The sequence below is a fragment of the Dreissena polymorpha genome, chromosome 9 (genome assembly GCF_020536995.1).
Source record: "Dreissena polymorpha isolate Duluth1 chromosome 9, UMN_Dpol_1.0, whole genome shotgun sequence".
Lineage (NCBI taxonomy): Eukaryota > Metazoa > Mollusca > Bivalvia > Myida > Dreissenidae > Dreissena > Dreissena polymorpha.
Window position 1 is genome coordinate 1,794,983 of NC_068363.1, and position 21,762 is coordinate 1,816,744.

The 21,762-nt window shown below is 34.9% G+C and overlaps 1 protein-coding gene across 1 annotated transcript; it reads left to right on the forward strand.

Annotated features, from left to right (window-relative positions):
* Positions 1-5,145: 5,145 nt before the first annotated feature.
* On the forward strand, positions 5,146-20,617 carry LOC127845845 (respirasome Complex Assembly Factor 1-like). The gene is made up of 4 exons (XM_052377013.1): positions 5,146-5,409; positions 15,374-15,477; positions 17,377-17,506; positions 19,816-20,617. The coding sequence occupies exons 1-4, from the start codon at positions 5,296-5,298 to the stop codon at positions 19,858-19,860; spliced, it is 393 nt and encodes a 130-aa protein (XP_052232973.1). The 5' UTR covers positions 5,146-5,295; the 3' UTR covers positions 19,861-20,617.
* The last annotated feature ends 1,145 nt before the right edge of the window (positions 20,618-21,762 follow it).

Genomic DNA, 21,762 nt, shown 5'->3' on the forward strand with positions numbered 1-21,762 from the left:
GCCAAACGTATGCTATAACTCGTATGAGGCAACTCTATTTGCTGCGATATTTTCCCTCGCATATTTGGGCTATTTCGTATAAGCGAGTTGGTATCACCTAAACGACGAGAAATCTTTAACCAAATCAGAACGCCCGACGTTGAATTGTCCTTAGACCAGTCATTCATCTCAATCCGCATCGCCAAGTCAAAATCTCTTCAACACAATGCGGCGGTCACACTCAAAAATCCAAAATCGGAGGAATCAATATGTTCTATCCAGAGAATGCGCGACTATCTGGCAATGCCTCTGGTAGGTCCTGCAGCATTTTGTCATAAGAGGGGTATGCCAGTTACCAGACAGCAGGTTAACGCGGTACTAGCAAAATGCCTCGGCCGCACTGAATTCGGCAACGCTTTCTTTAACACTCATAGCTTTAGAATTGGGCGTGCAATGGATCTGTCAAGGAAAGGAGTTCCTCCCGAAGTCATCGCGAAACTTGGGAGATGGACATCAGACACATACAAAAAGTACATTAGACCATAACCCTTAAGATTTATTTAGGGCACAGCAGCTAACAGCTGTGACGTCACTAGTTATCCATCCCAGACGGCCGCGCCCATAACAAGCTGTCAAAACCAGTATAAAACGCAGAGAGGTAACTCTGTAGTTCACGTTACCGTATCTTTAATTTGAATTCAGGGATTGGCTCCCTTTCATTTCATTATATGTGAATGTGGATACTTATGTTGATTTAATACTCTAGTCTCTTATAACTCGATACTTCCGAGTGGCGGCTTTTAGTAGTAGTATGTTTATGCTTTATTGTGTGTTGTGATTGTATATATGCTGACAAGACTGTAATAAAGTAATACCTATATTCGCTAAATTGGGCTACAACATTATGATTTACAGTAATTTAATTGACACGTAAGAAGACTTGTATTCGGTTATACATGCTTATACAGTTTTATGCAGTTGCACTGTGAGACCTTATAAATACGTATACTAAAATGAATAAACAATTGACCTTTGTTTTGTGTACACCCAAAGTGTTATTTGCTATTGACAGAGGTATGGGTTCTTGGGGACAGTATTCCTCAGCGGGCAGGAGCAAGAGCCAAAGAACGGGGGTGGAGAACCTGCGGCTTCCCACAAGCATCGCATGGTTTGGGAATTGGCGGCCTGACATGGTCAACATAACGGAGGTAAATAGAAGCCAATGTGTTACTTTCCACACCGCCAAAGGTATTGGTATTACACCTGGGCGGAAATGATATGTGCATCGACTCATGTACAAAGGTATGGAATAATATTGTGAGAGAAATAAATAATTTAAGGACAGCTTTCGCAGACAGCAATAATCTGCGTGGACATCACTGACCGGATAAATTGGCGCTTTTCCCTCCCCAGGAAAATTATAACGTCAAAACGTCGCCGGGTAAACAGGTTTGGTCGATTGTGTGTGCAGTGGGCAAGCCGCAGCACCAGTATCACTGTGGACATTGATGCAAACACCCCGGGTTTTTTCCTCCCGGATGGAGTGCACTTGTCACCAGTGGGGCTGGAGTTCTATCTGGACACCCTGCGGGATGCTTTTATGCAATTTTTATAACCCACAATATAAAGGGCATAATCATTTGTAAACACTGCAATTTGTATCGACCAAGTGGCTAGTACTGGTGTGCTATCAGAATGTTGGGAATAAATTGTTCCAGTTTATTTGTGGCGTAAAATTCTGTGAGTACAGGTTGTTGAATTTCTCAGTTCCACTTATTTTGGTTAATCAGTATTAATTTATAAATAAACAAGTATATTCTAGGGGTTTTGAGCTCTCCGCTGCCATTGTTTGTGGCTCCTTCAGGACAACACCGCACTGACGCAGTGGGCTCACAACACATCTCTTAACGTAAACATTATAAATAAAAAAGGCTAACTGTACGGGGCGTGGTTTGGTTGGTTGGTTGCTTGCATAGTTGGTTGGTTACCCAGACTTGCAGGGGTCAGGTAGATAAGATCTTCCCGGCACTACACCCTGTTGGTAAAGTTTGGTGGTTACTGGCATCGCAGTAGGAGCCAGCGTGTAATAGTGTTTACCGGCGTGTGGTGTCATGGTTACTGGCAAATGGTATAACTTGTGAGATATATGGGTTACCGGTAAAGGTTGGTGTATGCCAGAGGGTTATATAGTGTGGCTGCCAGAGGGTTATATAATATATAGTGGGTCACTGGCACAGGTATACATACGCGGTTAGGCTCCGTGCAAGTCCAAATTAGTAACCATCGCGTCTAGGAAATTATTATTTAACACACCAAGTGCTCACAGGGTTTTGCGCCACATACTGCGGCCTTTACGCCAATACTTATCCTAGGCTTTTGATAACTTTGACATACAATGATTAATTGAATGTATGGTTAGTTTCAACAGAAATAAAGACAATCCACGTATATTCTGTCTATTAATTGTGTGTCATAAAATAAAGTAAAGCAATGATTTTTCATTCCAGACCACATTATAAACATCACATGTATCATTACAAAATAACTTAGAGGAGACACACAAGATGTGTGCAATCACACATGGATGGACGAAAGTTTTGTAAGCATAAACGTTTTTTTTAAAGCATTCTCCAGCGAATATACCTTTTAATGTATTGTAACGTGTTCTGATGAAACGTAGTATTTTCTGAACTTAACAAAACTTCACAAAATTTACTGTCTTGGTGTATATTTTATGCAGTTGACTTCATGCAAACGAACGTGCTATGCGCAAAGAAATGCATTCATATATTAGAGGTAATGTCCGCCAGTACATTTATGTTGCTAAAAGGCAATTAACATATTACAAGTCCATGTTGGTATATGACACGACTTATTTTATAGTGATATTTGTTTCAAACATACTGCAATATCTAAGCGCCTTTCTGCTTCTTGACATCACTTGGTGACAAAAATAGTATCTTAATTGCATCTGTCGTTACTTGATACTATTCTTGCGTGTAAATTTATGAAAATGCATCCATTTATTACCATATTTATCCAAAAACTCACCACTTTATAGTTTGTGCATTACACCTGTATACCTATAATATCACTAGTAATTACATTAGCAATTTTGGTTTACGCATTAAAAAGAAATAAATAAATAAATATGATGCAATAAGCACACTTCATGTTGAAAGCCTGAAAGGCATGACGCAACTTGAAGCAAATCAAATGCTACGTTACAGTTTGTATTATTTAATTCAAATAAAACGGAGAACCAGTTATATCGCCACTGTTAACGCTATGTGTAATCGTATCAACCACTTGATATTTTAAAGAGAAAAAAACCCTTTCTCTGCAAGTCAGTTAAGCGCCAGAAGCATCCTTATTTTGTGTGCAAATCGATATTGTTAATACATAGGTCTTGGTGAATTTGTTTGTCGGTCTACGCCTGTCGGTAACAACGCATTTCGATTATAAACACAGCTGTGCAAATCGGCATCGTCAAGAAATATTTTAATTAATGTAGTAACAGGGTTTCTAAGAATTAAACAATGTTATGTTGACTACATCACTTATAACAGTTATGATTGTTTTGCTCATGAACTCTAGAAACATAATTTGAATACAAAACCCGAGAACTTTGATACTTGTCGAGTTCTTTCTCACGTATCACGCGAATTACAATTTCGCAATATTTTTGAGAAAATGTATAGTTATAGGGTTTCCTACTTGCAAATTGTAAGATTTATCTTTTACCAAGGCAAAAGCTTTTACTTCAAGTTATTTGAATTTGAATCGATACGTTGCATGGCCTTGTAGGGCGTAGGACGCAACGGGAGAGAGATTAATCCAACTGTAGATCTATCATTGCAGTATTGAAACCGTTTACGGTGTTCGCGCATACAACATTGGCTCTAAGTTTGTATCAGTCTTACACAGTTCTGGGAAAAGTGAGTTTTTAAATTGCTCAGTTTAACACACGAAAGATTTTTAAAAACTTAGAATTATTAGTCACTTGGTTGTCTAGAATGTTTAGCTTGGTAGTCATTATATGATGTTAGTTTAACGTTACGTTTATTTCTTGCTGGTGTTAATATGTCATGACAAGGTAAGGCTGGAACCTTCCACCCGACTACTTTGTACAGGAAGGTGAGTCGGTTCTTCTTTCGTCTGTCCTGTAGGCTTCGGAGTTCCAGTTTACTTAACATGGACGTGACACGGCGTTCGTCCCGTGAGCGGTATTCCCCTGTGATTAATCTAGCCGCTTGTCTCTGGATGCTCTCGATTTTGTCGATATGCTTGGGAAGATGATGTTTCCATACTATGTAGCTGTATTCAAGTGTTGATCGGACTAGAGCCAAGTTTGCGGTTTTTCTGCAGGTGATCGGGCAGTCGGGCAGCTCGATTGGTCATTGTCGGCTCGGGTACTACTTACATGTATCCCGGATACTCTTAAGTATATTTACATGTACCCCAGGTACGGCAAATATACTTAAACGTATTTCAGGTTTCGTATGAATCCTCGGTATGAATCCTATGGTACAATAAGCCTTTTTATACTACTTTGCTGATTCGGATGTCCCAATTTAGATTGGCAGAGATGGTAACACCTAGGTATGGATTTTCTTCTACTTGTTGGAGGATGTGCTTATAGAATAGTGATGTGTGATGATCGGTTGTTAACGCTCAGAATATAACATTTCTTGGCGTTAAAACGCATTCCCCATTTAGATGCCCAGATTTCCAGCTTACTTAAAAGCTTTTCGTATGGGACGGTGTCGAATGCTTTCGAAAAATCGAGAATGGCTATGTCTTTTTGGCTTCCTTTGTCGTAGTTTGTTAGAAAGGCCATGGTAGGCTGTTATTAGTTGTGTTTAATATATAATTATATATTATTTTTTTAAATAAGCATATTGTGACCTAAATTGATAATGCCCCCGAATATATTTGCGAATGTAACCTTTATCCAGATTTGCGTTTGCCATCTGGTATCTGTTATCTCTTCTCCACCAGTATAGGTGAACCGTCACGATAGCTCGTCACGTCAAAGATCTATTAATATACCATTAATAGATCTTTGGTCACGTGAATTGTATCTTGTCCAACACCAAATGTTAATAAGCACCAATTTACACACATATTCCATCCAACCGACGTAATTAGTGATATCTAACCTATTAACATGCTCTTCAAAAAGAAGAATTTTACCGGATTTTCGGACACGAAAGCTGACTCGTGGACATTTATCAATCAGCCTTAAGTACCTCACTTACGTTGAAATAGACGATCCAAGTATATATATTACGTATTTTGTTGTCGTTTGTGACGATGTCGTCCTCGACGCGCAAACGAAATGTGGAAAGAACAGGTGAAACTGTCGCACCCACTGTGTCCGAAACAATAGGCAAAGCGTTTACATCAAAGGCAAAATGGACTGACAAGGTAAGGTCCTTTTGTTACCATCGTTTTTTTTTACGTTAATAATTTATATTTAAACTATATTTTTTACATTATTATTATTGTAAGTCCAATAGTAATGTAATTATGAAAATCCGATTTCCAACAAGAAACGAACTGTAGTGAAATAAGTATCCTGTCACAACCCGAATTCGACCACTTCCTGTTTTCGACCGGCCCCGGTAAATTATTCATGCATAAGTAAAATAAGCGAATTTCCGGACGTCGCGCGCAAGTTTTGTTAACAAGTGTCGGTGAAATGTCATCCAGTTTTAAATGACGTAAAATGGAGATCCGACAGGTAAAATTGTTTCACTTTTATATGAAATGCTACATTTTACGTAGTTTTTACTAATCCCTAATAATCTTTAGCTTCTAGAACGGTTTCATTGCTTTAAACTTGACCGATAATTTATCTCTCGTAACGAAGGTGTTTTACATATTTCTCCAGGGCCACCTAAATTGTCGTTTGGTAGTAGTAGTATACTGCGCATAAAAAATAAGGTGTTTTGATAGCCACTGAACCTTATCAGAAAACCATTTTATAACAACTATTTGGATTGTAATTGCTATATATTCATTCTAATGCACATATTAAAATAGAACATAATTGGTATATTTTCAGAAAACTAATCCTGTCCGTGGCCCCTATAGGTCATCCTATGACATTGATGACTTACAAAGGGCCTTTATGGCTGTAAAAGACAATCAAATGTCAATTAGAAAATCAGCATTGTACTTTAATGTCCCCAAAACAACACTTATTGACAGGTTGCATGGGAGAATTAGTATTGACACTGTGAAACCCGGCCCTGACCCACTGTTTACCCTTGATCAGGAGTCTCTACTGGCAAGTCACATCCAAACTATGGGTGAAGTAGGCTTTGGGTACACCAGGCAAGAGACTATAAACCTTGCAAGTGATTATGCCTTCACCTTAGGCCTGAGACCAAGAGAAAAACCTCTTACTGATCGTTGGTTGTACAAGTTTTTGGACAGGTGGCCAGCACTAATGGTGAAAAAAAACAAGGAGCCTTGATATAGCCCGTGCAAGATGTGCGACAAGAGATGCTGTGGATCGATATTTCAACAAATTGCATGAAATTCTTGTAAAGTATGATCTATTGTCAAAACCCCATCGGTTGTACAATATTGATGAGAAGGGGCTCAGTCTAGAACACAAACCACCAAAAATTGTCTCATCAAAGCATGGCATAACTCCTGCTGTGACAGGTAGCAGAGGAAAAAATGTAACTGTCATTGGTTGTGTAAATGGGGTAGGTCAGCAAGTGCCTCCTTACTTTGTTTTTCCAGGTCAGAGAATGCAGCCAAGTCTGTTAGATGGTGTGACACCTGGTACAAATGGAACTGTTTCCCCAACAGGATGGTCTAATACAGAGGTGTTCTCTGGTTATTTGAAAGAGCACGTCTTACAATACTTACCCCCACGATCACAAAATGAACCAGTCCTGATACTTTATGATGGCCACAGTAGTCACATTTCACTGGACCTAATACAATGGGCTAAACAGGAAGATATTATCCTCTTTGTATTACCCCCTCATTGCAGCCACCTATTGCAACCCCTAGATGTCAGCTGCTTTGGACCCTTCGAGGTTGCTTGGAACGCAGCTCTACACAGCAACTTAAGAGCATCTGGGGGTCGTACACTATCACGATATGATGTTGCCAGTTTAGCTTGTAAAGTGTACAGCTCAACACTCACAGCTGCCAACATTCAAGCTGCCTTCCGCAAGAGTGGTGTTTACCCATTCAACAAAAATGTGATATCTGATCACCAAGTGGCCCCATCAACCTGTTTCCACGTTACAGCTGCAGGTGATGCTTCTAGTAAAGTGTCTGAGCCGTTAGAGAATAATGAAAAGGCAGATCAGTTTTTACAGGAGCGTGGGGGCAAGATTTTGCAAAATGTGGACACAGCAAAAAAACAAAGAAACACACTTAGCAAAGTTGTAGGTGGACAAGCTGTTACTGAAACTGAAGTCCTTAACAAAATTCAGACATATAAACATAATCAAAGTAACAAACGTTCAAAAGATGCAAATAAAGAAAATATCAATCCAAAACCAAGTGTATCTGGTTGTGCCAAAAAACCTAAGGTTATAAGAACAGTGACTGAAAGTGATACATGTAGTTCTGAGGAAGATATAACAGACTCTGAAAAATGCATTGTGTGCAAAAAGTTTAGCCCTGACCTAAGTTTGAGGCCATACATTGTTATTGTGAAATGGGGACAGTGTGACAAGTGTTCTGGCTGGGTCCACCTGTCTTTCTGCACAACTATCAGAGTTATCAGAAGGGGAGACAACTTCTTGTGCCCCCAGTGCTCAACCAATTAACATGAATATAAAATTAAACAAGTACTGTAAATATGTTCAAAATATGTTCCGAAATAAAACAGTTTTTTGCAGTTTAAATTACTTTAGATTAAATTTACTGTTGTTTAAAGCACTTTAAAATGATTTTATTTGTGTACTAATTTTTGTTGTGCAGTATAGTTCGAAAAACTTGAATTATCTGAAAGTGGTCGAAAACAGGTTGGATGAAAATAAAAATGGCCGATTTTGGCATGATAAAAGAAGTGTGAAATTAAAAGATATAACAAACAGGTAAGTCTATAAAAAAATATGTGTTTATACTTTGCTTTGCGTATCAAGTTCATTGTTATTCAAGTTAAACATGTATCACTTCGTTGATGTAAGCGGTTTTCTAAATAAGTCTTAAGCGGTCGAAAACGGGTTGTACCAGGATATGGCTTACCATTTCGGTCGAAAGTCAAGAAAACCATTTATAACTAGTTCAATCCGTTTACACACAATAGAAACGCAATTTTTCATATATATAGCAAGAAATTGAGTGCTTTTTGGTCTTCACATGAAGTGATTTTTCGGTCGGTATATTGCTGATATTTACCATTTTGGGCAAAATGTAGTATAGACGGGTGCTGGAGGTTTCGGTAAATGACAAGTTCGGTAAATTGATTTATAAAGTAAATGCCATGGAGGGTTTGGTAAATTGGTTTTTATAGAGGTGGTATACCTACATCGAGGTGTTAATGACACCTATTATTGGCTTACAATAACATTAGGGGCATTTATTTGCAAACTGTGGATTGATTTTGAGTTGAGTAATTATTGCTATGCCTACGGTTATGCTGTTAAGTCATTGAAGCGGAACAAATCTTGCGGTAGTGATTATCTTTTGAACGAGTATTTTATTGAAAGTGTTGATATATTAGCCTTGCATATATGTGACTTACTTAATTGCATATTGAACTCAGGGTATTATCCTGAAAAATGGACCGAGGGAATAATTGTCCCTCTGCAAAAAAAAGGTTCAAAAGAAGATGTCAATAATTATAGAGGGATTACTTTGGTTAGCTGTTTATCTAAGCTCTTTACAACCGTTTTAAACAATCATAATGAAAATATCTGTTGTGAAAATAACACTTTCGGACGCCCAATTTGGATTTCAGAAAGGGCGGTCTACGACTGATGCAATAGTTATTCTCCATTCTCTTGTTGAAAATTATTAATTTGAAAATAAGAGATTATATATTATTTTTGTGGACATGATGAAATGTTTTGATACTATATATAGAAATGCATTATGGTTAAAAATGTATAAATGTGGCATACAGGGTAAAATTCTTAGGATTGTTCGGGATATGTATCAAAAAGTTAAATCTTTTGTTAAGTCATTGTCTTCATATTCTGACTATTTTTCATATGCAGTGGGGCTTCGTCAGGGGGAGGTTATGTCCCCTTTATTATTTTCTTTATTTGTAGAAGATCTCGAGTTGTTTTTACAAAATGATGTACAATCCGGATTGCATATTGATGACATTGTCTTGATTTTACTGTTATTTGCTGACGACATGGCCATTGTAGGTAAATCGCCAGATGAAATTCAAAATCATTTAGATAATCTACATTATTATTGCAATGTTTGGGGATTAAAAGTAAATACAGAGAAAACAAAGATTATGGTATTTAGGAAAAGAGGCGGATTATTGCCCATGGCCATTGAAAAGTGGACCTACAATGGACATGTCAATCAAGTAGTGAACGATTTTAATTATCTAGGAGTTCTTTTTAATTATACTGGGAGTTTCACATTGAATCAGAAACACCTTACGGGTAAAGCATTAAAAGCAATGAATATCTTATTATCTAAATGTCATGACTATGATTTAAAGCCCAAAATACTTTGTCAACTATTTGACGCTTTTGTTGGTTCCATTTTAAACTATGCCTCGGAAGTTTGGGGCTATACTAAAGCTAAGGAATTAGAAAGAATTCATTTGAAATTTTGTAAACGATTATTAAAGGTTAAACTTAACACGTGTAATGCATGTGTTTATGGTGAGCTGGGTAGATATCCCATGTATATAAATAGATATGTACGTGTCATTAAATATTGGTTTAATATACGTAGATCAAAAAATATCATAACTAAAACTGTATATAACTTGACCGTTTCAGATTACCACAAAGGCTGTCAAAATTGGATATTTAATGTTAAAAAGATGCTTGATGACTATGGTTTCAGTTATGTATTTGATGATGTAACTAATATTAATATTGATATTAATACATTTGTAGAGGAATTTAAACGCAGAGTATTTGATCACTTTACACAGGTCTGGTATGGGACATTAAACAACATTTCAATGCTAGATGTTTACCGAAGTTTTGAAATCAACTTTGAATATGAGTCCTACCTAGACATTATCCCAAGATCGAAGTTTGAGATACCTTTTTACTAGACTTAGATTGTCAGCCCACCCATTACATATTCAAACCGGTCGTTATGCGAGACAAATGGTTTCTAGAAACCTTCGATATTGCATTTGTTGCGATTCGACCGATATTGAAGATGAATTTCACTTTATTTGTATTTGCCCGACGTTTGGAAACATTAGAAAAAAATACATTAAAGCATGTTATTATATAAGACCATCTATGTATAAATATTTTAAGTTTACTGCAAACGAATAATAAAACAGAACTAATTAATATATGCCTTTATGTAAAAGAATCACTTAAAGTACGAACATCTATTCTAAATGCAAGAATACTTTAATTGTTCATCCTCTTTTTTCATTTTTCCTTTTTTCTTTTTTTTTCTTTCTTTTCTGTTGTTGTTATATTTAATTTGTAATCACGCCACTGTATTTGCTTAGTAAATGATTTGTAAATTTGTATAAAACCTTGTTCCTATCACAATTGACAATCTGTACTGTTATCATTATGTGTTGTTGACGATGTACTTTGTACAAGTCGAAATAAACTGTCTGTCTGTCTGTCTGTCTGTCTGTCTGTCTGTCTGTCTGTCTGTCTGTAAAGAATTAAGGGGAATGAATTAGCTACCTCTGAAAAACGAATTCTGTTAGGAAATTGTAGGTAAATTTACGATTTAAATAACACAATACTGTTTTGTTTTTTTAATAATTGGTGCTTTTATTAAAATAACCTAATAGTAATAATAAATAATGATTTATGGGGGAATCAATGTAAGATCTTCCATTAAGTTTAATGCTATTTAAAAAAGTTGTTTGTAAAATATTGTAGACATGATTTAATAAAAGTGATTTAATTTTAAATATAAAGCGCAATAGTATTTTAGACCACCGATAAACACTCAATTTATCCATATATAAACATGAGGTAGTTTGCCAACATAATGAATATGTTGCCCAGCTCTTGCCACGTGGAGGCCACCTCTTGTAAGAGCCAAATGTTGAATTTTATATTACATGTTTTTTTATTTCTTTCTGGTTGAGAAAAACAAGAAAAAAACAATATATAAAATCTAATACGTGTACGTAATTAATAAAAAGAAATATAATGATACGCGTTATGTTTTATAATTTTGTTACGTGCGCGTGCCATTGAACGTTGAGTTAAGCGAAGAGATACACATAATTGAAAACTGATAAAAATGACACCTAACACAACGCCAGCAGAATTAATACACTGTGTAATAGCAAGCTGCTGTGATGATCACTATCTTATCAGCTTAATACACAGGCACCTGGCTACTGTACTGGAACAATGGGTTTTACGGCCAAAATAACTGATATCATTTTTTGCCTGAACAAATCCGTTAAATAAAAATATAATAACTGAATGACTTTGTTATCCGTTTTATTTACAATATATTATAAATAAGCAACAAGTAAAACATGGATACAATATATAAATATATATATATATATATTATATATATAGGACATATTTGAATATTTCATGTCATTTAAAAAAATGAGGGCGTAGTCACATATTAATAAGATACATTTATGACACAGTAAAATATAAATATGAAACATAAATATCATTCAGAGTTTCATACGTGATTACGGCGTCATCGGCGGGGATTTCGTCATTCAGCTCAAGGTCAGGGAGAGATGTGTCTACCACGGGTGTTGGTCGTTCGTACTGTTGAGTTAGATCGAATGACACATCTGGTATAGTAGTGTTATCCCCGTGTCTTATGTCCTCTTGCGCAAGATTTCTGAGTGGCGAGACCGGGACTTAAAGTGGTAGTGGTGCTTCGTTGCCCTCTGCTGTGGTATTCAGAGGAGGGTTCCTGCAGCCAATACAGAACAACTCTATCTGTAACTCACCACTGCGAAGTTGCATGTACTGCTGATGGGTAATTTGCGAAAATAAATAAAGCAAAGTTATAGCATAAAATGATTTTATATTTACAATCATTATCTGTTAATTTACGTTAATTAAAATAATCATTGGTATTACTTATAATCAGTTTTAAATAAAGACATTACAGGCGACCACATTAAAGAAATGCAAATTCACAATTTTAATGTATCTTCCACATGCATCACATGCAATAGTCTGCGCACGAGAAGTGACCTCAATATTGCAGAAAATACATGGATGTTCAGCCATGATTGTATGATACAGTAAAAAAAAATCACCTGCATATATACACACTTTAATAATTGAGCAACAACACTTACCTTAATTACTCGATAACCTGTGAAAACCTTCTCTTCATCCTCTCTTTGATTTCTTATTTGAAAATGACCATGATAATTTCATATTTACCCAATTACATAATAATTTTATTTTTACCACAAATAAACATCCTTTGATGTCACCACCAGTATTTTTTTGTAAACATGATTAAAGAAGGAAAACGTTTGTTTATTTCACAGTTTGAAAGTTACTGGTCGTGTATTAAAAACTCGGCCACCAGTGTTAAAGTATGTTCACGATCTAAACATACATAATAGATTATTTTAAGAAAAATACCTTATGTGCTGACCTGATTGTAGGAAAAAGAAGCGAGAAATTGATTTATATAAGAAACAAACAGATTTGATATTAGTATTTCAAACCACCGAAAATTTCTCATTATAAAAACATGAGGTAGTTTGCTAACATAATGAATATGTTGCCCAGCTCTTGCCACGTGGAGGCCACCTCTTGTAAGAGCCACATTATTGTTTTTTTATCTGATACGCTTTAATTAAGGTTTTTTCAACTAATTGTTTAAAACATATATAAAAAACTAAACAATCATGACCTAAAGATAAACTTTTAATATATAATTTACCTCCCTTGATAAGCCTGGATAATTAATATTAACACTTTGCAAACATCTCTAAATTGATAAAATAAACTCCGTACATTTAAACAGATAATTTAACAACTTACAAACAAAAACAAAAGGTGCGATAATCCCTATTTATACCAATTTACGGAAACCTCCACGGCATTTACTATATAAATCAATTTACCGAACTTGTCATTTACCGAAACCTCCATAACTCGTATAGACATACAATCATATAACCATTAATAACTAATTAAACCCGTTAACACACACTAGAAACGATATATTTCATATATAGAGAGAGAAATTGAGTGTTTTTCGGTGATTGTATGGACCGAAGAAAACTGGAAGCGAGACAATTAGCCCCCAAAACAATTCACCCCCAGGAGACAATTCACCCCCTAGACAATTTACCCCTGCTACCTGGACAATTCACCCCCAGATATTTTTTGTTTCCTTTTGCTGTTTATTTAGGATTTAGTAATTACGAATATCTGTTTTCTAAGGTTCGGACATTTTCTGAACAGCAAATCAAAACATTCATCTCTAGAGCTGCTTTTCCTTCAGATTTATTCATAATAAATGTTTAAAATCTCTTTTTTAATTGAGGACAACATGAATAATAAATATCAAAATAAAAAATAAAATAAAAAGAAATTCAAGTATTTTATGCATTAAAATAAATAATATACTTATTTGAAGAAGATTCAATGTTACCTTTTTTTAAATTATCAAGCATATTGTGAGTACTTATTGACCATGCGGGGCGGAGTATCACGGTCCAGCGCATTACTTAGTAGGAAATTCCTAACGGTAACCAAGCATTTACCAAACGATTACGGGATTACTCATGTATAATAACCTCCCTGGTTTGGTCGTATTTTGTGATTACCATTATTTGCATAAGTCAGAGGTTAATTCTGCAATGCCAGGTCAATATTTACTCACTATATCTATGAGTTAGAGGTCGATAGTAGCATAATTTGGTATAAATAATAATAATAATGTTCAATGTCAAATATCTCTAAAAGCAACAGATGTAAGGCATCTTCTGATAAGCTAACACTCAATGGTCGGTAAAAAATGTACGTACATATTGTACGTCGGAGTACATTTCTCTTTTTACCTAGTTGGTCTTGTTGACTTTCGACCCTAATGGTACGCCATAAATATAAGGTCATTTCCAACAGACTTGCTGTTGGGCTAGCTCTGAAGTGACGTTGTTAAAGTGACCACTCTGGAGACCTGGGCTCAATCCCCTGTTGGAGCTGTGTATTTTTCACTATAAGCTGTAAAAACAAGATAATCATTAAACTATGTTTGATATTGTTGGATATTAAAGAATTTCAAATATCTTTTATTTAATATTATTATAGTTTTTAATCTTATCTTTATTTTACAAGATGATTGATAAAACAGGTATTTTTAAACCAGGTTTTCCAAAGGAAAAACTGGTTATTAGATTGGCAAATGTCGGCGGGCGGGCGGAACAAGCTTGTCTGGGCCATAACTTTGTCCTTCATTGTGAGATTTTAAAATCATTTGGCACATTTGTTCAATACATTGGACGGTGTGTTGCGCGAAAGAATAACATCGATATCTCCAAGGTCAAGGTCACAGAATTTCTTAATGTCCTCTTAATCAAGTCGATATTTAAGTATTCCATTGCGTAATGTATAAGGTGTCCACCTAGCGATAGGGAGGTCATGGTTTAATTCCCCACTCGGGGAGTGTTCCCTAGATCTTCCCCAAAGACACCAATTACTGGTTATATGCCCAGGAAACAGACTCGAGAGCGTTTCTATAAGCCTGAGGCTTTCGATGCAATTGAGCTCAAATAAATAGGTTTAAACTAAACTAAGTCAATGATTTTTTACAAACTCAGTCATCATAATTAGCAGTTAAACCAAAGGATTAAACCATTTTATACAATTACTTCAGACCAAGAAAATATTACAAGGCCACTTATATGAAACTGAGAATCTGAGCAACATCAGTACTTTGAAATGTTGTTTAAGTTAATCTGCAACATGAGTCGGTTAAAAATTATGAAACACAACAGACTGACTTTGATTGGTTATTTTAGAGGATGCCTAAAGGCTGGCTTACTTTTTTGTGTGAAGTGCTGTTTACAAATTTGGCGTCCAGGGCCACCCCAATATTTTGTTTGGTGATTGGTCATGAAATTACTTTACTGCCATTCTCCCTCTAGATATGAATCATGTAGGGCTGCTGAGAGATAACAGCAAGTTGAACGACTATGAAGATATAAAGATATATATTCCCTGCCTAAACCTACCAATGCAGACCATTTTTAACAAGTGGATTTTATATATTCTTTCAGGATGAGTTCCTGGACGTTATCTACTGGTTGCGACAGATCCTCGGTGTTCTGCTGGGAGTTGTCTGGGGTTTGCTGCCCTTGAAGGGCATTCTGGGACTGGCATTGTAAGTTACACAGAATTCAGATAACTTACATGTGATTGAATGTGTCCGAAATAGGGTAATTGATAATGATTGCAAAAGTTGCAGGATGCTTTAGTTAAAGTTACAGTACAATTATTTATTTCAGTATTCTGTAAATATTTCATCCTGCATATTGTATTGTCAGTACCATAAATTCCTGCAAAATTGGTATTCAAGAGACAAAAAAGTGGTATAAGTTTGTGAAAATTCTGGAACTCTAAAATCATATAACTTTGCAGAGATTCAAAGTGTTCAGAGTTTGTATTTAGGACTACATATTTTACTTTCAAATGTAATGAAATAATTCATAATAATGGCATAATCTAAATCAAATAACTGGGGATGCTACTTAGAGTCCCAAAAGTTAAAACCAAATTTAAGTATTTTCAAATGTATCATGTGGTTACAATCATGTAACAGTTATAGTGGCAAATGTGTTTTCAATGTTGGAAATTGCTATTAAGGTAGCGCACCTCTAATGGGCACATATCCAAATATAATTTAATTAATTATTTTCTTAATCAGCATCATTTCACTGAACTACATGCAAATTTGTAGGTAGGCTTTCCATGCTTTTAAAAAATATATACTGATTTATTCAAAACGAACCTCACGTTGGCTTTTGTCCAGTTTATTTTCACCCCTGGGGTATATAAAAGTTCCATAATTAATTCAGATTTCCAAATATGGGCATGCAGTTGGTGTGTACAGATGCAGTAAAGGTATTTAAAGTTTAAACAAGATGACATAAGTATTCTTTTACAGACATTTATTTTTTACGATTTTTTATCTATGGAATAGCGCCATGAAATGAAGGTGATTTCAGCCAAGTAAAAATTGGGTCGGTTATAAACAAAGTGTCATAAAATTCAAAATAGTATCATTTAAGTTATATTTTAAACTAATTTTTTATATAAACACTATATACAGCAAAAATACCAAGAAATGGACAGATTTACCGTTTACTTTTTGAAATAAAAATAAAAATGCAACATGCATCATTCGTATTTTCAGCAGTAAATTACCCAATTTAGCCATAACGTTGTTTTAATTTAAAAAATTGAAGGATGTTCTTATAATTTTCAACGTATTTGACAATAAACATAGCTTATATGCTATATTAAATCAAATTACGTTAGAAAAGAAATAAAACACGTCGCAAAAAGTATGCGATATCGGCAGGATTCGAACCTGCGCGGGAAGATCCCAAAATATTTCTAGTCCATCGCCTTAACCACTCGGCCACGACAACTTCAATGCAGTGCAACCTTAAATTAGATATTGATAAGTAAACAGGTAAAATGGCTCGTCAATCTTTGAAGAAATCGCGAAATCGTATTTTTCAGATGATAATTGGATCAACGTCAATATTTATAGTGAAAATAATGTATTCTAAATGAATAAGGTAAACACATATCAAAATTCGAAGTTTGAAAAAAATATAATGCATCTCTCGGAAATAACCGATCATTTAAGATCGGCAATGATCGTAAAATAAATCGCTGGAAATCATTAGAGGTGCGCTACCTTAAACTGGATAATATGCATTGCAAGTTTTGCACATTTTTTTTAGTTGAAAAGGGTTAAAATGAATTTAAGTACTGAAAATGTAAACAATTGATCTATTATTTGTTTTTGTGAAGTTTGTGTTTTCTAATATAACCTAATTAATACATTGAAGAGTCATATAAATTCACAATAAAAAATGTCATTTTTGCATAGTAATATTTAGGATGCATCAAGTTGTCGCCTGCAAAATGTTGCTGTTGAATTTGCATTGTTTTGTAATTTAATAAAAAAGTGATCATAAAAAATATTCATAATTGACTTGTCATATTGCAATTCCCCTGTGGTTATATGGTGGTGGGTTTTTTTCTGCAGATTTTTTGCAGTTAACGTCCTCATCACCTACATATACTTCACCAGTTTCCAAAAAGTAGACGAAGAGGAATATGGGGGCATCTCAGAAATTCTAAAAGAAGGACTAATGACATCATTCTCATCCTTTGTGGTAAGTACTAAGATACTTAACCCTTTGCATGCTGGGGAATTTGTCGTCTGCTATAATGTCGTCTGCTGACTTTCTAAAAGTAGCATTTTCTTAGAATTTTTTCAAAGAATACTATCAGAATAGCAAACAGTTTGGATCCAGATGAGACGCCACGTTCTGTGGCGTCTCATCAGGATCCAAACTGTTTGCACAGGCCTTCAAAATTCGGTTCCCGCACTGAAAGAGTTACAGCTGTTAATCCTCTCCCGATCAGAAGAAAACTGAAAATGGCTACATGCAACCAGCATAAAACAAGAACATCCTGCGAGTAACTTGCACTCTGTTCAGGTTGTATGCTATTTGTTGACTGCAAGTACGTAAGGGTTGGAAATGACGAGTTTAAAAAACTTGAATGTAGTAAAAAGGGTCTTTCATTTAATTTGATTTTCTAAGGAACTACAAACAAGTCAAACTGTATATGTGATCAGAAAAGGGATATATGCTTATTAACATCTACCATTAAATATGGTTTTGAACATGTTTTATTCCTGTATCTGCAAATATTGATATCAACAAGCTTTTCCTTTCCAAATAATCCAAAAGAAGATACCAATAAGCATCTTTATAATAAAGCCATTTGATGTTTGCATTATATGTGTCCATGATAATAAGTTTGTTAATTAAATAGTATTTAAAGATTATAATTATTATGCCCCCTTTGAAGAAGAGAGGGTATATTGTTTTGGTGGAAGTCTGTCGGTTGGTCTGTCTGTTTGTCCGAAGACCAGTTTGTTTCGGATCAATAACTCATCAATTTATTGACCAATTGGCTTGATACTTCACATATGCATTTGCCTTGGAAAGTTGATGACCCCTTTTAAAATTGGGGTCAATATTTCAAAAGTGAAGGTCTCTGTCACAATAAGTGTAAAAATCGTTTGCGATCAATAACTCATCAACCAATTGACTGATTTTGTTGATTGGCTTGATACTTCACATGTGCATTTGCCTTGGGCAGTGGATGACCCCTATTGAAATTTGGGTCACTAGGTAAAAGATCAAGGTCACTGTCACAATAAGTGTGAAAATTGTTTTCGGTCAATAACTTGTCAACAAATTGACCGCTTGGCTTCATACTTCCCATGTGCATTATCTTGGACATAGATGACCCCTATTGAAATTGGCGTCACTAGCTCAAAGCCTTGTTTGGGGATGTGTCTTTAACTGCGGAACTTTTGTTCACAAAGTGCTCAAGTTGAGCATTTGTGATCACCTTATGTCCGGCATCGTGGTGTCTCTGGTGTTTATTGTAAATTTTTATCTGGATATCTCTATTAAGAACACATTTTTCATCCAATTTTTTTAATTTGGTCAAAATAGTTACCTGGTAAATATCTAAGTCGACTGCAATCTTAGTCGACTGCCAATCTGGGTGATGTGTTGAAAACTAGGTAATCAGGTTAAATCTTAGAAAAACCTAGTTTCCACTCAAAAAGCCACATTTATAGTGCAATCATGATGACAAAAAGTTCAGAATACTTATTTTGACAAAGTCTAGGCATAGTTCGAATCTGGGTCAGGTGTGTCCAAAAACTAGGTCACCCTGTTGAATATTAGTCAAAAAACCTAATTTCCACTCTAGAAGCCACATTTATGACTCAATCTTATACCACTTATGACAACCACGAGGACTGAATTTGTCTATCAAATAGTTTTCCATGCAGTTCAAGTTACTACATTTTGTGAAGAGACTGAATGACCCTTTTATTCCCTGTCTAATTCCTCAAAAGTCAAGGTCACACTTAGAAGTCAGAATTCAAAGTTGACAATTAACAGGTTGTGTTTGACATAAGCAGAGTTTTGAGAGTGTTGGCATCTGTTTCCAATGGACACATGTTGTTTTCATTTAGGTCAATCCCATTGTTCTCCAACCAAGTATGTGCCTTCTATCAAAGTCTGAAACAATTTGTGTCTGTGAACTCACTTGAGCGCTTAAGGGCCTCATTGCCCTTTTGATGAAGAAGTGCTGGTGGTATATATGTTAGGTTGTGACATCTTCCATTAGTCCCACAAAAACATATACAGATTCCTAGAATATAAATATTATGAATAGCATCGTCTGTATATGTCCTGCTATATAAAAGTGTATGTCATTGTCAATATATGTTTGTGCTTCCTGTTCAATCAAACTGTAGCCATTCAAATAAACTGTTGACAAAAGTCTATTTAAAAAGCTTTGCAATTGGTCAAAGGTCCAAATATTATGTTCAAATGTTGAGAGATGTGCATTATACAATATGGTATATACTCAAAGTTCAATGTAATTTCAGGTGATGTGGATCTTATTGTATTCGTGGCTTCACACAGAGACTTAGCAGAATCTCATCAACCGTACAGGAAGAACATCTGAGTCATCAGATTAAATGAGTCAACACTTTCTAAGATAATGTATTTATATTATTGTGTTCATATTTTTAATTTGAAGTTCTCTTTAAAAAAATTCAACACGCTATTATCATATTTTTTATTTAAATTAAATATATGCACAAATGTCAGTTATATTCAGGTTGACGGCATTTTCAGCCCATTAGAAAAAGTATTTTCCATTTAGAAATATTTGATAATAATTATACTTTTAATAGTCATGTTCATTTTTAAAGGAAACAGACCAAATTTTTCTGTTAAAATATAAGTTACTAGAAATATACTTGTTAGTTGCATTGTCAATTTTCAACACCATCTTGTTCAAACATTTGCATACATGTGAGTGTAATGTTTCCATTTTTGTGTGTGGGCACTATATTTGCTGATGCTCATTTTGAATAAGTGTACACCTATTGACAAGTCTTATTAAATATAAATTCATAGCACAGTCTGCTTAGGCAAGCTAGGATGAAAGGATACAATAAGATTTTGTAACGAAAATATTGGTACTGCGTATTTGCTATGTATTGCATACATCTTCCCACCTAACTGTTGTAACCGGAGTTTAAATTATACACATGTACACAATATAATCAGCTGTGCAATTAAAATTAAAATGTCAATGTTAATAACTTTTTATGTTGTTCTTGTAAATGAATATGTGTTTTATAGCGAAAAAATATTATTGCAATTAACCAATTGTGTAAATGTTGTGTATTTCTTTTTTTCTCACGGCGTTTATATAAAAGACAAACACCGTAAACGCAGTAAAACAGAATGTCATGGCGAAAATATATTATATTGAAGTGGAAATAATACAGGCAGTGCAATTTAGTGCTGAAAAAAACATTCGGAGTGATAAAGTAATTGGTCCCGTCTGTCCGTCTGTGCATCCGTCCGAAACATTGTCCAGAGCATAACTCCAAATCTATTCAATGGATTTACTTTAAACTTAGAATATAAACAGATGGCAACTAGGATAAGTGCAGTGACTAAGAAGCATAACTCTATCTTCCTTAGTTTTTTAATTATCTCCCTTTATTTCATTTCAAAGTAAATTTTTGTCTGGAGCATAACTCTTAATCTGATGAAGGGATTGACTTGAAATATAAACTGATGGCAAGTTGGAGAAGTGCAGTGACTAAGAACCATTACTCTTATCTACCTTAGTTTTTTAATTATCTCCTTTTATTTAATTTCAAAGTTAATTTTTGTCAGGAGCATAACTATAAATCTACTGAAGGGATTTACTTGAAACTAGAAATATAAACAGATGGCAACTAGGAAAAGTGCAGTGAACATGAATCATAACTCTTTCAGACGTATTTTTTTAATTATCTCCCTTTATTTATTTATAATTTAAAATTATATTTAATTTCATAGTAAATATTTAGCTTTTTAATTTTTAATATCTCCCTTTATCTAATTTTACAATAATAGTTTAATTTGAACACTGAAGTATTTACTGTAAAATGAATTGATAAATTTAAGGAAAAATACAGTGATCAAGAACAGTAACTGTTTATAGTCTTCTTTTTTAATTACCTCTCTTTCTTTCATTTCCATATATTTTATTCTCTACAGCATAACCTCAACACTATATAACTAATTGATCTTTGAAATATAAATAGATGGCACAGGTGCCATGTTTTACCAATATTATTCTACTCTATAGAACAAATGTTGTCATACAAGCAAACACATTTCTGCGGGGAATTTGCACTACTGTGACAAGCTATTGTTATATTCAGTGAAACTTAATAAGTACACCATGAAATCGTTTCTGCCTTTTGTAGAGCGCTGGTAAATCTTAATTGAACACTCTTAATAGCTCAACACTGGTGAGGGTACGC

Excerpts from the sequence above, each read along its gene's own strand:
- LOC127845845 (XM_052377013.1), top strand. The coding sequence starts at position 5,296 with ATGTCGTCCTCGACGCGCAAACGAAATGTGGAAAGAACAGGTGAAACT. Across the intron at positions 5,410-15,373 it reads AGGCAAAATGGACTGACAAG|GATGAGTTCCTGGACGTTAT; the intron begins GTAAGGTCCTTT and ends ATATTCTTTCAG. Across the intron at positions 15,478-17,376 it reads GGCATTCTGGGACTGGCATT|ATTTTTTGCAGTTAACGTCC; the intron begins GTAAGTTACACA and ends TTTTTTCTGCAG.